The sequence below is a fragment of the Brassica rapa genome, chromosome A01, assembly GCF_000309985.2.
Source record: "Brassica rapa cultivar Chiifu-401-42 chromosome A01, CAAS_Brap_v3.01, whole genome shotgun sequence".
Taxonomy (NCBI): domain Eukaryota; kingdom Viridiplantae; phylum Streptophyta; class Magnoliopsida; order Brassicales; family Brassicaceae; genus Brassica; species Brassica rapa.
In genome coordinates, this window is record NC_024795.2 from 20,474,040 (window position 1) to 20,491,990 (window position 17,951).

Consider the following 17,951-nt stretch of genomic DNA (forward strand, 5'->3'; position numbering starts at 1 on the left):
GAATTTTTAATATTTAAAAATTGCTTTATATGAAATGATATTAATAAAAAAATTATTTATTGAAAGTTGTATCCTCTAAATATTTATATTTGACTAAACTAATTTAGATAATACTATATTTACTATAGATTATTTGTTTGTAATTATTGAATGTATCTATCTTAGTAAAAACTTCTTTGACTATAGATTATTTGTTTGTAATTATTGAATTTATCTATCTTAGTAAAATTTTCTTTCTAATAAGTCTTCTTAACATAGAGTGGCTTTTGTAAACTTTTTTTCTTTTCTCTTGCTTTGTTTTATACCATCTCAATTCAAAACTTTTATTTAGTTGTTAAACGAAATGATTTTAGAACTCAAATGTAGAGTACTTTTATATTGATTTTTTTTGTTTAAGCAGTTCATATAAAGTTTTTTAATATATTTATTTGAATAGAAATTATATTAAATCTGAAATTCAGTAAACAATTTTGTAATTTTTTACATAGCAATGTAACATATTTCCCTATTATTTCAATATATACATCATAATATGAAATTTTATAAGTTTTACTAATCACTTTTGTACATGTAATGTATGAGTTAAATAAATGGGCCATAGATGCAAACATTTAAACAAAGGGTCCAACCTAAGCCCAATTTTAATTAACAAACAGATTAGTCCGGGAAGAAAAAGCTTGCAAACAAACCTAATCTTTTTTTTTCTTCTGAGTATGCTTCCTTTTTGTCGTTGAAGCAAATGGGAATTTTCATTTTTCCCGTTCATCTCTTTACCACGGTGCTGCTTTTTATCCGAGATCAAATCATGGAGCGATTTTTTATGAGGAAAGCGAGGATTCAATCTCTTTGTCTCTGCTAACCTTAAAATACTTAAGTGATTCAAAGTTAGTCTACATATATTTCCCTTTCGGTTATGAGATCTGGTTACTTAGATGTATTGATTTTTGTTTGTTTCATATTTATATATATATATTAACTATGAGAGATCGTTGTAGATTGGAGACTAATATGTAGCTTGAAACATGCAACCAGTAATGAAAGCAGAGGATGATGAATCAGTGAGGATGAATGGAATTGTGTGTTCAAGATGGATCGTCTCAAATAATATACCATTCGTAATGAAACAAAAACTCGAAATTTTGAATCCAGTGAATCAGAATTGAGGATCTCTAAGGTTTTCCATGTCCTCACAGTTGGGAACTTTCATATTTGTGTGTTTGTCTAATATCTCTGTAAATACAAATAAATGTGCAGATTTAATCACCTTGCAGAGATCAACGGAGCAAAGGATGAATCTTTCTATTAGGCAGATGATACAAAGAGATAAAGTTCCCAAATTTTATTATGGTCTGTACGCATATGAGGTAACAAATACACTGTCATGTATTATTCTTCTTTCTCAATTCATTGTGTATGGTGGTTTGTAAATAATATATATGTGTTATTTGATTTGCATGATTTCAAACTTTTGGAGAACGAAGACCAGACTCCGATTCCAAGTTTAGACAACACATTTGTCGACCACACTTCAGATTACAAAACACAGTTAGTAAATTCCATTATTTATTTTAGCTATTAGGTGAATGAAGTATCAATTGGCTTTTTCATTAGATGAAAGCAACTTAGCAGTATCTAGGATTTCGATCAAGTTATTTTGTTGGTTTAACTATATCTGGTAGCTTTTAACTTGATTGATTAAAGAATATATTTGTTAATGTGAATGATTGTGTAAAAAATAGTAGAAAAATTTAACACTTAATTGTTTGAAAATAGCAGAATAAATAGAGTATGTCCTGTCTAAAACTCTAGATAATGCATACTTATTTGAATCAAGTGTTTCATAATTAGATGAAATATAGGTTGACAACAACGCCAAATCTCTTCCTCAACCATCACATGAAACCAATTATGCTGAAGTCTGAAACCTGCATTCAAAAACAGAATCAATTTATAATTTATATAGAAAAATAAACGTGTATACTGTGAGTCTATCATTCCAAGACATATCAATGTAACAAAACCATCAGGAAAATATAAAAAACCAAAGCCAAAGTCATAAAACAATAAATTAAAAATCACAGCAAAAAACTCTTTATTAGGTGGCCAAATCATCACTAATCAGTCTTTGTCTTCTCCTTCTTTATAATCTTTGTGCATAACCTCTTTGAAGTAGATGTCATGTCCATTTTATCACAGTCATCTTCCTTATGCTTGTTACTTGGAGTTGAAAAATCTTCGGATGAGTTCTCATTGATACCATCTATCCCAAGAAACTAAAAACATATGAAAAACACATTATGTTAATTTGAACATAAATATTAACATAAGCCGCATGCTTCATAAAGTAGTACAATATGATAACATAGGGAGGGTTCTATCACTTACATCTCCACCAGATAGAGTTGACGACATTGTCTCAATTAATGAAACTGGTTCTGAGATTGATTCGATTCTCTGAATATAATCTCCAGACCATACCTCAGAGACCTTAAAAGTGTCAGATCCGTTTGTTACATTGTCACTGGTTATGGCTAAATCAAAACAAAAAGATTTACCAGTCAAGTCTTGAACATGCATAGGATGTATTTTTGGGTCTTCATCTGTTACACATAAAAGCAAATTTAGCTGGTTAATACATTCAACTATTAGCCAATATATTAAAATGTAAAAGTAAAATTACCTCATCAAATGAACCATCCCAGAGTTCAACAGCCTTGCTACCAATAATTGTTGTAGCTACAGTGTCGAGAAGCGTTAATTTGCATGTCTCAGTGTTATCTTTCACATACCAATGAGAAATTTGGGTCCCAGCTTTCCATTGAAAATCTCCTCCAAAACTGGTGCTTTGTTTCCAAGAATGAATCAGTTTGAGAGTTAGACGCCATTCCTCTCGGTAAGGTTTGAGATCTTTAATAAGACGCATTTTTTTTTTCATTTGACATGTCTGCCGTAAGAGGTGGATAGGAAGTCTATAATTGTAGTGTCAATATATATTTGATTGGTTAGAGGGAGTCGATTTTTGGGGGATTTATCTTTTTAATTAGTTGGGCTATAGGAGATAAAAATGATAAATTTACGCCCAAAAACTTTAATTTCAGTCGATGGACTTAAAAAATACAGGTATGTATTGGCTAAATCTCTTTTTAACACTACAATCCAAGATTCCAAACAATCCTCTTTTAACATAGATATCAAAGTTTCCAAACAAACCCATTTTGTACTTGAGTTTTAATAAGATAGATGGAAAATTTCATTAAACTATCAGAGCTTGGACTTCGATTGGTGACCACTTTTTATGAAAAAAATATTGATGAATTTGTTATTCCTCAAAATTGATACCAATCAAGGTGATTTTTTTGTCAAATTGAAATTGATTGTTTGTGGTTTTTGCTTTAGTTTTTGGTTTTTGTTTTTGCAAAAACCATTTTTCATCCAATCAAGTTTTAGTTTTTAGTTTTTGTTTTTGTAGAAACCATTTGATTTGCCAATCAAGATTTCTAATAAATAGATTCCCTAAAATTTAGGGAAACTAGTTTTTGAAAAGTTTAACCAATTTGTGAAGAAAAACCAAAAACCAACTTTTGTGAGTTTTTAAAAGGAAAAACGAATTTTGATTTTTTTGGGTAGAAACTACAACATTTAATTAATTAACAATTAATAAATAATATTTTCATAAAGATAAATAATCATACAATTTTTGGAACATTAGCTTTAATTTAAACAATAATGTGATATAATTTATTTGTGTTTAATATCTGTAAAATAAATTTATATAGTCACATTATAAATAACTAAAATTATAAAAAAATAATATGTTTTAGTAATACAATATATTGTATTAGTCATGAAAAATAAAAATAGCCATTCAATTTTAAGAAAATATAAATAATTTATATGAGAAATTTTATAATTAGTTTCAAAATTTTAAGTATTTTTATTTTTATATAATTTATAATATTTAAGAAAAACTATTTCTATTTATATAAGAAAAATTTCTAAGTAGTTTCAAACTTTTAAATATTTTTATTTTTTGCAATTTATATAAATTTTATGATAAATATTTTATTATAATATATTTTTTTATAAAACTATAATAATTAAAATATGTTATTGTATTTTATTTTAAAATAATTATCACAAGATTTTGATAATTTTAATTGTAAATATAAATATTTATTTCTATTTTGTTGTATTATTTCAAAGTAACGCATTAATTAATTTTTGAAAAACAAAAAAAAATACTGCAAAACCAAAAACCAAAAACCAAAATCTAAATCTAGAAACCAAAAACCAAAAGCTGGAAAACAAAAACCAAAATCTAAAAACTAAAAACTAAAATCTAAAAACCGAAAACTAAAACTAAAAACTACAGAAACAATCATCACCTATATATAGACCCAACCACATTCCTCTATGTTCCTCATAAATAGATGAATTAGTGAAGAAGTATTTTCCTCTTCTAAAATTGATAAGTAACGTTTGTTCTTCAATGTTGAATTTTTTTTTTTTTCAATTCAATTCTTTGAATGAAAGTTTTTCAATTTTTTCCTGTACATGTTGTTAATTTTATTTAATTAACTCTTCAATATTCAATTTCTTTACTATGGAGCTTAATACTTTAACTAATTATTAATTTTTATCTATTTTTGTACATTAATTTTTAAATTATATTTATTTTATTATTCAAACAATTTTTATCTTAATAATTTTTTAAAAAAAATTTAATAATGAGAATATTTGAGAACTACTTTTTTTTTTTTTTTTTTTTATAATAATTCCCCAAGTTTTATAGATTTCGACATCAACAAGTTAACAACAATGAAAATTTGGTCTCAGAGAGTTTAAAAAAACTATGGACCCCATGCGCATGTTTCTTAGGAATGGTCCAAGACAGGCACTGGCAAGCCCTTAACAAGATTAACATACTTTTCTCTGGATGTCGTCTCGTCTGCATCACCCGGCAGGATAAGAAACTTTGCGGTTCGCCCCCTATGGCAGGCAAGTGTATCTATGAACTCTGGAAGGAATATAATAATAATCTTTTCCACAATGGTGTTTAATCAGAAACAAAATTACTGCTCTTCACAAAGCGGGCAAAAAGTGGGAATTAATCAGAGAGGGTTGGGTTTTGGTCCTCGGTTTAACTATTTACCATTAGACTTTTGTTTCTTTTCACTATGTATACCTTTCGCCACTAGATGGCCATCCCCCTATTTCTCTGCTCCGGTGTTTTGTCACTTCTCCTTAGTTTTCTTTGTATTTTCTTTACTTTTTCTGCATTGTAATCTTTATCTTCTAATAGAAAAGTCTTTTACAAAAATACATGGTTTGATAAATCAAATGCTTTGTAGTTCTATATGACAAACCTTGATGAAAAACAATGACAAACCTTGATGGTTACACCGAAGGTCGTTATCAGGCAAGAATTTGCACCGAAAGAGACCGTGGAACCAGAGACGTTAAGGTTCTTTGATGTGGGATATTCAACGTCAAAGGTCTTTTATTTCGGATATTCAAAGAACTTCTTTCCTTTTTCGTTTTATTTGTTTCCTTTGTAAGACAAAACTAGGTGTGTTTCGGGCATAATTCTTACGAATATTTATTAGTTTATGTTATATTAAAAAGCCAATATGATAATTTTTATTTATGTTTCCAAAAAGATTAAATCAAACATTATTTAAAGTTTTTATTAATATTTAATCTTTTGACTTTTACAATAAAAATATTATTTCATGATAACAACACAATATATGAGGATTATCTTATTTTTACAAATTTTAATATTATTAATATAAAATTTGTTATAAATTAAATTATATATTATATATAAAATTTATTAAGGATTCCAAAAACTTAGTTCGCAAATAATAGTATAGATAGATAGACATAAAGAAATCAATAAAATTAATAAACAAATCCACATAAAAAAAGGAAGAGTATTTGCCGTTAAGAAAAAGAAAATTTAAAGGAAACATACTTTCTTGCAAAGGTGAATACCTCTAAACCCTAATAGAGCCCTAGTAGCTTTCTTCTTCCTTGGGAGAGAAGACAATGATGATATCCGATCTTCCCCACCATCTATTAGAAGAAATACTCTCTAGGGTTCCGGCGACAACTCTGAAACGGTTGCAACCCACTTGCAAACAATGGAATGCTTTACTCAAAGACCAAATATTCACCGAGAAGCACCACCGTAAAGCTCCAAAGCAGCCTCTACTTCTCATGCTGAAGGAGTTTAGGGTTTGTCCAGTGAGCGTTGAGATCAATCTCAGCGTCACTGCTCCATCTATAGAGTTTAAGGATCCCTTTGACATAAAGGGTTCCCCCTCTAGTTCACAACAAGTCAACATAGTCGAAGTCATTCACTGCGAAGGTTTGTTATTATGCATTACCGAATACAATAAGCTCGTTGTTTGGAATCCGTTTTTAGGGGAAACTAAATGGATCCAAGCAAGTAGTCATTACAAGAAAAAATCTAGTTTTGCTCTAGGATACAAAAAAAACAAATCTTGCCGTGACTACAAAATCTTGAGGTATTGGCAGAGTTGCAAGAGCGAAGACCAAGTTGTTGAGTTTGAAATATATGAACTTAGCTCTGATTCATGGAGGTTTCTTGATGGAATCTCTCTGGACTACTATATACATGCAAGTGGATGGGTATCTTTGCAAGGGAATACTTATTGGGTTGGTTCAGAGAGAAAAGACAAGGATTCTTCTATATTCTTACTCAGTTTTGATTTCACAACAGAGAGATTTAGACGTTTAAATCTTCCTCCAGTTCTACCAACTATGAAGCTATCTCTTTTTAGAGAAGAACAAATCTCAGGGTTACATATGAACTATTTTCCATTAAAGATGGATCTGTGGGTGACCACTAACTTTGGTACTGAAGCTGCCGCCTTGTCGTGGAGCAAGTCCTTTACAGTGGATTTACACGTTCTTGAAGAACGTTACCCGATGTTCACGACTTTTTTACTCGACGAGGACAAGAAAGTGGTCGTGTGTCCGGGACTAGTTGGTCGGGACACAAAGAACGTGGTCTACATTATTGGAGAGGACAATGAATATCACACAGAAATCCCTTATGTAAGATCTACACAGAAACCATGGTGGCCACGTATATTTAATTATGTCCCAAGTTTGGTTCAAATCCAGCAACGAACGCAGCAGACACGAAAGAGAAGAATGGAACAAGAAAATGTGATGCTGGTTAAAAAGAAACGAGATTTCATATTACCAGAAGAAAAGAAGACACAGTAGTCACACTGAGACTCTGTCAGTGTTAACTTATTTTCCTCGTTTTGTCGAAACAATGTCACACTTGATACAAAAACATATCTTTTCTTTCATTATTATTGCATGTGGTAGCAAAACAGACAGAGAACTTTAGACCTAAGCATCTTTTGATAAAAGAACATTACTTCTTTACACGACTTGTCTTTTTTACCATTCACTATACATGATGCATGTTAGATTCCAAGAAGGAAGCAACGCTAAGCGAAAACTATGGAAGAGATCAAAAGTCTGAGAAGCTAAGAAGCATTCAAATGAATGATAAAATTAGTGGCATGAACCATTGTTTCAATACCTCCCATGGAGATAAGTAAAATCGCCAGCTCATCTTTCCCCCACTGTCTCAGTCCGTTGCTCAGACTCTTCAACACTTCTGCATCGATCTCTATCACCAAACCGGTAATATAAGTCCGCCACGTTGCTGTCTCGCATCCCACTGATATTTTCCCATCCAAGGTACTCGCTAGGAACTCCAAGTGGCTTCCCATGATTCCTTGGCGGCGTTTTGATGCAGCTGATCTCGAGTCCACGCCCCAAGCGATTGCTCCACATAGGACCACAAAGTAAGCAAGGGCATATGCCCTCATAGCTCTGCCACTAGCTCCAATGGTCCTTCTTGTTATTGGTCTGACTTGTCAACCAATAGAAACCAGGACGGGATGGTTTCTTTGATGAGTAGGTGGACCACACCTAAACCTCCGGTTAGCCATACCAATGAGGCACTAAGGGAACAGCAAGCTTGACTTGAGTCATTGCGGTTGCTAGTGAGCTTTGGCCGTGTCTTCGCTGTCTTCAGCCTTTCCAGATTCTCCTTAGAGAGCCTGTTCTGTGCTATATCCTCCACGGAATGTATCAGGAGAGAGAAAATCTCTTCCGTTACAGAGACGGTGTCTCTGAGAGCACGATACATGCGGAAATAGAGAATCCCCGGTGCTACAGGAGAGATCCCGCCATGGCCAAGAAGAGCTTCAACACCACCGTCGTTTGCATTTAACCCGAGAGTGGCACTGTAGCAGTTTCTGAGGAGCTGAACCACAGCGTCTGGGTTGTGAAGAAAGACGGTGCAAGATGCAGAGAAAACAAGAAAGTCAAACCAACGTTTCGCCTTTTGGGTCCATAAGGAAGCTACAATGGGGATGCAAAGCCAAGGGCAGCCTGCAGCCAAGCACTCGAGTGCTGTGCCGGCCAGGTTGAGAAAACGCTCTGAAGCTTTGTCGACTTTGTAAGTAATGGTTAGACTTACAAAAGCGGCTAGAGGTAAAGGAAGCGCTGCTGGAGAACTCCCTCCGGCTATAACACAGCAAGAACCAACCATAAGTTCAAAGACAAGTAATCATACTGTAGAGAGAGAGAGAGAGAGAGTTGACAGATGGGTAAGCCAAATAACATGTTGCATAGTTTTTTACCTGGAGCAAGGCTAGGGATATCAACGCCTGTTGTTGCGAGAATTTTCTTTATATATTCTTCAACGTTGGACAGGTTTGCAGCAGGATTTGGCCAATCAATGCCGTTCATGAATACTGGCTTCCAAACACCTCTCCTCACCTCAGCCGAAAATCTGTTAAATCTTTCAGACCTGAAAGAACAACACTTATTGTCATTGGTTGTTATTGCACATTGACAACACGATGAAAAACTCTATTCTCTCTCTCCGGTCACATATTAACGCAAGCTGATACAATAAAACAAGAGAAAGAACGAGGTACAAACCTGTTGCTAAATCACGAGGACAAAGCCTTCCATGAGAACAAGCTGTTAAAGCAGCATCGACAACATATGGAACAGCTTTGAGGGTATCCCAAGCAGGAACCTCAGGTCTTGGAACGCTATCTTCACTTGCAGCTCCCGATGAACTGCTTGTGCCGGAGGAATTAACTGGATTTAATGTCTGACTGCCTTTAACCTTTCTGTACACCATGTTGAGAAGTGCTTCAACTGTCTGGTGGATAGGAGTTCCATGTGCAAGTCCTGATAACGTGGACGCTATGCATCTCTGGTGCTGCCTATACCAGATTTTCAGCTTGGGGAACGAGTCAACAAACACGGGTTCGCAAGATGCTGCCCTTGCAACTTCTGAAAGTCTCTTTCTGTTTCGGTCTTTATTAAGGGTCTCCGGGGTAACAAGATGCGAAAGAAGATGTTCGGGTGTGAGTTGGGATCCAATTGGAGGATGATTGAATCTCCAAAGCTTTAAAAGAAGAGTGAAGGCATTCGAGAAAACAGAATATGCTGAGATTTCTTCTCCAGAGGGAAGAGTCCAGGATACACTTGGGGTGTAAGATCCAAACACTTCACAGATTGGCATTAGTGAGCAAGCAAGTTGCGGAACCTAAAAGAGTATTCATCAAAACCACATATTACATTTCGGTATCAATTTCAAGAAACGAGAAAATCTGAATGCTGTCAACAGATCCTATCCCAACAATAACAACATTCAGCATGCAGGCATAACCAATTAAATGACTTTCAGCTCCGGAATAATCTGCTGGAACGGGTGGGGATAGTAATCTTGTAAGATATTCAACAGTGTGTTCCTGTAATTGAAGAAGAAAAACAGATGAAGCAACCGTGTGTGTTTTTTAAAACAGAATTTCACTGGTGGATATAATTGCCAACCTGAATGTTCCAACCCCGTGTGAGAGATGCGCCACAAAGCACTACAGCAGCAGATATCCTCTCGTCATCTGATCCTTTGACTGCGACCTCATATAGTTTCTCCAGCTCTGATAAGCTTCCATCAAATCCATGACCCTAAATTTCAGTTGCTTTACTCTCGGTAAATTAAAAAACATCATCTGAGACTCTACCTGGCTAAGAAACAAAAATTAAAACTGAAGAAGAGGCAGACTATAACGCAACCACTCTTCTCACAGAGGCGATTTGTTTTAAGAGAATGTGTAGTAAAAATTGTGGTTACTTTTAGGCTATGATTTTGAAACTCGGCAGCTAACAGTTTTTCATATTAGTCATGATTTGCATGGAAGACCATGAAACAAAAAGAAAAAAAAAGAACTCATTCTACCTTTAAGCAGGAACTGAAACTAATGCTTTCACCATGGCAGCATTTAGTTGGGCTCCTTTCACAAAAGACGACCAGCATGGAGCTTCACTGGACAGACTCTGAGGTATTTGGTTGATTCGGCCATTAGCATAGCCAGGCCACGAGTAGGCCGACGTATCCAGTATGTTTCTTGCTATACAAGCCTCAATTATCAAGTGGCGCATGTTTCCACCTACAACATGTACATAAATTTGTTAGGCGTTAGTTCTGAAGCACACAAAGATAAACAAATATTCATTAACTTACAGCAGTTGATAGGCATGTTTTTCATGTTCATGACATCAGAACATGACTTCCCAACATCTCCACCAGACAAAAACATGATTGCCTTTGTTGTAGCCTTGTTCGCAGCAGAAACAACGCACTGGGGAGGAGCCAGCAGCCCAGGGAATTCACCAAGAGCTTGCAAACTTGTAATAAGATGATCTCGTAGCTTTTTCATGACAAATTCAGACTCTCCCTCTTCGATAAGGGTCGCGACTACAAGAGGTACAATACATAATGACATACACAGCCTTGTGTCCAGTCGAGGAATAGGTCCTTCAATAGGATCCCTTTCCTAGCAATAAAGAAAGACAAGTAAATCAGAAGATACGTAAAACCTGAACTCAATCATGGATGGCATATTAATAACCAAATAAGCAGCTTTCAGTTTAGCCTAGTTAACTCAGGACCAAGTGAGTCTTGGGAAGCATCAGAAAACCTAACAGTGTATGTAAAATTTGGTGACCAAGTAGTGATGAAACCAAACAGTAAGAGATTAGTCTAAACCTTTGAACAAGTCGAAGAGCTGCTATCCAAATACCCAAGAAGGTGTCATGCCAAGTGCTCCCATTGATTCCTTTCAGTGTTTTAGCTAGACCTGAAAATTTTGGTTTCCTGGAGTTAGTTATTTCACCATACATTTGAGATATATCCTCTTTAGTCAAAAAAAAAGTAAGATAAAGTAGCAAGAAACCAAACCATGCAAAGGTAAACAACTAGTATGCTAATAAAAGTAGTTGTTTGTTGAAGATTGCTACATTAAAAGCATATGAATAGGACTTGACTATGATTACTAATCCAGAGAACATTTCTCTTGAGAAGCTCCAAGTAAATTCTATAAGCCAAAAAGATTCAAGCTTTAAAGAACTCAAACCTAAAGATCCAATCCGAATTACAAAAACCTGACAGAGAGCAGAGCAAGAGCAAGGAGAGGAGAGACAAGGTTAGAGGCCATAGCTCTCTCAAGAAACTTCCAGAGGATAGGGAAGTTGTTATCCCAGCAAATGTAGGAGACGAGAACCTCCGCGAGCTCCGTCGAAGGGAACTCAACGAAAGGTTTCAAGTTCGCGGATAAACGGGAAGCCCAGAGACAAGCATCGACGCAATGTTCCTGAGCCATCTTCGTCAGCTCGATTACTCCGTCCCAGACGGTTAAAGAAAGAGGAGAATTTCAGATTTTGATTTGGCAGAAAAAAAAGAGAGAAACTAAAAGCGAGCGTGCGTGCGTGTTTTTGTGCAACTGTGAATAGTCTCCCTTGTCAATGTGAGAAAGAGAAATGAGAGATGCAGACTAGTGGGAAAGAGAAATGAGACATGCAGATTAGTGGGATTATAATCTCAGATGTTCTTAATGAGGTAAAAATTATTTTGCCATAGTCTTACAATTTTAGTTTACTTTTTATTTATTTCATACTTTTCAGAAATGTAGTCAATGTCTAAATTACCTTCTCGGCTAAACCAATCAAAATTATTTTCTCTCCTACTCTATCTTTTTCATTTCTCTTTCCACTGTAGATTTCAAACCCAGATTTTATTCAAACTCCATTCAATTTGACAATCATCTTTTCCATTAATTCATTCGTGAAGAATTAGAAACTTTAATTTCAAATCCGTGTTCATAATTAACTAACTGAGAACAATGGGTCTAGATCTATTTGGATAATCAAAAACACTGGTATAATTATAAAAAATCGTATCAGATTATTATTTTGATTTAAAAAACTAAAAAACGTAGTAAAATTTAGTATGAACAAAATGGTATAACTATGTATAATTATGTATAACTATAACCGTACAACTTGGTAAAACTATACTGTACAACTATGTGAAAGTGTGTAACTAGATAAAATGATACTAACTAAATTGTATACCTTGATATAACTATATTGGTAAAACTATATAACTTGGTAATCTTTTATGGTTAAACCGTGCAAGTTCATCTAACTTAATGTTAATCATTTTGATTTTTACGTGAGACTACGAGTTCTTTCACAAACATACACTTTGATTATTAAAAATACTATTATAAAGCTGGAGATGGTCATGAATGGATTCCAGACGAAAGTAGTTTGTAAGCTAGTGGACATGATATGCAGAAAGATGACCATAAATCCATGTACAAAGAGGTAAAATTTGAGTTATATTTCATTGGTAAAATCTATGAGGTCATTGAAAAAGCATAACGACATCTTAAGGTGACTGAGCTAGTGGAAGATGTTGTTATTAGAGATAGAGACAATGTAGGTATTGATTTGGATAACGTGGAGACATGTGAAAAATTTAGTTGATTAAGCATCACACCATAACTGTTTTGAATTTATTATTTTGAACTTTAAGCTCCGAATATTAAGAACTAGGGTAAACCCGCCCTAAGGGCGGATGAATAAATAAACTAATAATATAATTGTATTTTATAATATTTAATTTATTTTAACTAAAAATAATATTTACTTACATAAGTACTATTTTTTAATATTCATTTTAAAAATTATATGATTGGACTTATTATAAAATTTCAAAATATGTACTGATAATTTTTTGTTAACGACTGTGTGTAGCATTTTCTCCGTATGATTAGCAGGTCCATTGTTGGCAAAGAAAAGATTAGAAGGTCCATTGTCTAGATTAAGTGCCTATGTATTTGATTTTATTAAATGTAGGAGTGTTCGTGTGATGTGTTTTTTTGCTGTCGTCCAAAGTTAGAAACAAAGTTACAAACTATTGGTTATGAAAATAGATATGCTAGAGTATGAGGAGCGTGTGTTGTGTTCACTGTAGGCTGAAGGTAAAATAGTTTGTTTTATTTATTACGAAAGTAGAAACACATCTCAGATAGTATGACACTAACATATTGTGCATAAATTCTGAAAATAATTTTTATCATTTGTTTGTAATAATAGGATATGTCACATAGGCCTGGGACATACTATCCGAGATCCATATTCGATCCGAGATCTGCTCCGGATCTGCTTCGAAAATAGGATATCCGGGGTGTCCGGATCCGAATCCGAATAATAAAATCTTGGATCCGTGCAAACTAAATCCGGATCCGGATATCTTAATTTTTAGGTCTGGATATCCGGATCCGGATCCGTATTTTTAAAACACATTAATTTTTAAATTTTATTAATATTTATATTTGATATATTAATTTTAGAATCTCTAAGCCAAGATCTCTTATTTAGTTGAGATTATGAGTTGATAAAAATAGACATTAACCGGCTTTCAAGATGTTGCAATCCAGTTCATCAAATTATGTTTATTCTTTTGTACTTAAGATGCAAGTAAATCCAGATCCGGATATCTTAATTTTTAGGTCTGGATATCCGGATCCGGATCCGTATTTTTAAAACACATTAATTTTTAAATTTTATTAATATTTATATTTGATATATTAATTTTAGAATTTCTAAGCCAAGATCTCTGATTTAGTTGAGATTATGAGTTGATAAAAATAGACATTAACCGGCTTTCAAGATGTTGCAATCCAGTTCATCAAATTATGTTTATTCTTTTGTACTTAAGATGCAAGTAACCTCATGTACACAGAAAATGTCACCAGGAAGAAATTGTCCCGGTTTGCGACCAATACATGTAACCTAATATACTTTGTGTTAGTGTTGTGAGTTCGTATACACTCGAAATCTATTTAACTGCTACATGTTTTTCCCACAGCGGCACACAGCCATTAAATTCATATTCGATCGTTGCATGATCAATAGGACAGAAGCTTAAGAATATTATCATTTGGCAGCTTCTCTAAGAATAAGATATCTTAATGTAAAGCTGTGACTGTGAGGGATAAAATCATTGGGCTTGCGTGTTATACTACCTGACTGACATTTCTTATAACATTTTCTCGAAGATTCCAGTATACTCCGGTTAACCGTCTCCGTCAAACCAGCCTGAAATAAACTGGACTTTTCTGCAAACTTCTCCACAAGCTTTGGCAGTTGGACTTTCTGACTGGGTAAGCTTAATTTAATTTTAATGTAGTCTTCTTTCGACTATCTTTTAGCTCATATTGGATTTTCTTCGGTGTATATACACGAACCTGTTTCAAAAAAATCAACAACCAAGAAGCAGATACTTCAGCTTTTATTTGGCATTGACTAAAGAGTTTCACAATTTCTCTTAAAGATCAAAATACTATGGGATCGGAGTGGATGCTTGAAGTAAGTGCAAAATGTAGGAAAGGTTCAGGATAATTGATTGTGTAAAGTTAATATTTCAGCCCCTGCTTTGGATTTTTTTGAAGCAAATAGTAGTCTAAGCCACTGAAAGAGAATAAGGGTATGACTGGTTTTTCCGCTACCACCCGCAAACGCAGCTTTTGCGGTTGGTAGCGGTTGCTGGCGTTTTGCAACAATCGCTCAAACCGCTCTAAACCGCTCCAAATCGCTCCAAATCGCTCTGAACCTCATAAATTCAAAAGCTGGTTCCAGCTAGCGTTTGCGGTTGCGGGCGTTTGCGGGAGGATAAAAAAAATTATTTTTTTTCCAAAACAATATAAATACAAAAATAAAAAAATTCAATAAAAAAATTAAACTGAAATTATAAAAATGCTAAAATATATCAATTAAATTTTAATTAATATTATAAAACTTTAAAATAAAAATATTTTCTATATTTTTAAAAAAATTAAACTATAACTTTCTAAATATAAATTTTATATTTATTATAATATTATTATTTTTGATATTTTTATAATTGTATAAAATGTAAATATTGTTAATTTATTATTTAACTGCTGCTGCATTTGGTAGTTAACCAGTCATAAGTATCCCGCAAACGCACAAATTTCTAACCGCATAACCAGTCGTACAAATCTCTTAAAACCGCTAGAAACCGCAACCACCCGCATCCGCAAACTCCCGCAACCGCAACCGCAACCGCTGCGGTTAAACCAGTCAGGCCCTAAATGTAAAGAAAAAACCTTTTTTAACTTTTGGTTTGTGTTTGGAAGCTAACCTTCCAAATTTTTAGGAATTTCTTTTCAAACTTACCTGTCCAGGATGAGAGTCTTTACAATTAATGTGTCATCTAATGTTAAAATATACATTAGCTTAGTGTGATATCTCGTGTAGAATATAACTTGAAAAGGAAAATAGATAACGGTTAGGAGTAAAAAGTATTTAGGGCCTGACTGGTTTAAACGCAGCGGTTGTGGTTGCGGTTGTGGGAGTTTGTGGATGCGGGCGGTTGCGGTTTCTAGCGGTTTTAAGAGATTTGTACGACTGGTACTGCGGTTAAAAATTGGTGCGTTTGCGGGTGACTTATGACTGGTTAACTACCAAATGCGGTAACAGTCAAATAATAAATTAACAATATTTACATTTAATATAATTATAAAAATATCAAAAAACTCAGAAAATTATAATACATATAAAATTTATATTTAGAAAGTTATAATTTTAATTTTTAAAAATTTATTGAAATTGTTTTTATTATAAAATTTTATAATATTAATTAAAATATAATAGATATATTTTAATATTTTCATAATTTCAATTTTAAAATTTTTATTAAATATTTTTACTTTTGTATATATATTGTTTTAAAAAAAGAAAAAAATTTTACCCTCCCGCAACCGCCCGCAACCGCAAACGCTAGCTGGAGCCAGCTTTTGAATTTATGAGATTCGGAGCGGTTTGAAACGGTTTAGAGCGATTTGAGTGATTGTTGCAAACCGCCGACAACCGCTACCAACCGCAAAAGCTGCGTTTGCGGGTGGTAGCGGGAAAACCAATCGCCCCCTTAGTTATACAAATTACATATATTTAATCTAAAATTATCACAAAATAATACACATAAGAGAAAATGACTAAAATATCATTTATTATCAAATGAAAAAAAGATTAATAAAAAATATTAGCGATATACATGTTTTTAAATATTAGAGATGCATATAATATATGGAAGAATAAATTATTTTTAAACTTAGAGATACATATGTTTTAAAATCTTTTCGTGAATATTATTTTTTTATGATTTTTATGTGCTATTTTTTTGAACGATTGTATGTGCTAATTTTAAGACAACCAAATATAATCTAATGTTTATGTAGCCAAACCGGAGTCATTGTTTTTTTTTTGACAAAAAAAAAATTCTTTCTCCACATATCGCAATCACATGTGTCAACATATACTTGACTTTCATCTAAGCTATTAGGATAAGTGAAATGCTACCAACTTAGTAAAACCATTTGACTCTTCTCGTTCTTTGAAAGCAACGAAGGTTGCCTAGACTTTAGGAAAAAAAAAATCGATCCCCAAATTTGAAACTTTAATCTTAGGGTTACTCATGGGCCATATCCATTTTCAGAATCATTTCCGTCTCGATTCAGAATCATCTCCATCTCGCCATTGCTAGCGCTTGATCGGATTGATTTGCTTCAGGCGAAACATGGTAGTGATTCCTCCAAAGATTTTGAATTTATTAATCTTTGTATGTGAATCATGTAATTCCCTTTAGATGCTCCGTCGCGGCTGTGGTGTCCAAATCGGTGGGTTTGACAGTGAGTTAAGAAGGGTAGTTCTGGTCAGTTGCCTCTGTGTTTTCTCCACAGCTCCGGTGAATTAAAGTTTGTCTCTTTGCTTCGTTGTCGTTTCTGCTTCATATGCCTCGGGAATGAACTACATAAAGCTTCTGGCCAGAATCCATGGTTCTCCGGTGAATTCCAAGAGAATTCAAATGGAGACCCAAGTAATCCACGTTTACGTCTCCGGTGAAACTTTTCCGCAATAATGAAAATGATGGAAATTCTATGAATCTCCACTGGCTTTCTGCTATTCTCGAATCAGAGAACACTTACATCGTTTCTATCGTCTGCAGGAGATGGGAATTCGCTAATTGTCGTAGCATATTATTTGAAAGGTAAGCAAAAGCAACGAAGTGGATTAAGCAATGAGATTTGTTATCATTTACATCCCTTTTTATTGATCAGAAAATCTGAATGACATAGAACGTGAGGAATCAAAATTAATTACACGTAATTAAGTTCTTGGAGTAAAGGCCATAATTGAGAAGAGTAATTTCTTGGTGTGAAAGTTAAAAAGAAACTTTTCGATGGCCCATCGACGATGGGGTTTGCAGAGTAGGCGAGAAGACAACGTTGTGAAAGATTATAGTTTTTCTATAATGGGGACAGGTGTCAGTCTCTCCTTTATCCAATTGATGATGTGGCATCACCGGGAGAGAGTGAACTCTACTTTATATAATTAGATTCTGATTTATTTCGATTAAAGTATACATAAAATGCATACTTGCTTTTGAAAAGTTTAAATTCAGGAACTATAAGGAAATGCACATCACGATTAGTTGCATCTATTAT

General features: G+C 33.8%; 1 protein-coding gene, 2 long non-coding RNA genes and 1 pseudogene across 4 annotated transcripts; 2 read left to right on the forward strand and 2 right to left on the reverse strand.

The window, feature by feature from the left end:
• Positions 1–11: 11 nt before the first annotated feature.
• LOC103832404 lies at positions 12–1,721 on the forward strand. Of its 2 annotated transcripts, none has more exons than XR_625976.3 (2): positions 12–884; positions 996–1,721. It is a non-coding gene; the product is annotated as an uncharacterized LOC103832404 (long non-coding RNA). The 2 variants fall into 2 exon arrangements; XR_001957716.2 differs by having other exon boundaries at positions 1,033–1,721.
• Positions 1,722–5,746: 4,025 nt separating this feature from the next.
• On the forward strand, positions 5,747–7,316 carry LOC103833350 (putative F-box/kelch-repeat protein At3g22730). Its single transcript, XM_009109439.2, has one exon. The coding sequence runs from the start codon at positions 6,052–6,054 to the stop codon at positions 7,258–7,260; it is 1,209 nt and encodes a 402-aa protein (XP_009107687.1). The 5' UTR covers positions 5,747–6,051; the 3' UTR covers positions 7,261–7,316.
• Positions 7,317–7,382: 66 nt separating this feature from the next.
• LOC103833359 lies at positions 7,383–11,738 on the reverse strand (annotated as a pseudogene).
• Positions 11,739–14,422: 2,684 nt separating this feature from the next.
• Positions 14,423–14,927, reverse strand: LOC117127341. Its single transcript, XR_004450298.1, has 2 exons — positions 14,769–14,927; positions 14,423–14,672 (listed from the first exon to the last, which is right to left on the reverse strand). It is a non-coding gene; the product is annotated as an uncharacterized LOC117127341 (long non-coding RNA).
• Between the last annotated feature and the right edge of the window lie 3,024 nt (positions 14,928–17,951).

What these genes read in the sequence shown, in the direction of transcription:
- LOC103833350 (XM_009109439.2), top strand. Translation starts at nt 6,052, where the DNA reads ATGATGATATCCGATCTTCCCCACCATCTATTAGAAGAAATACTCTCT.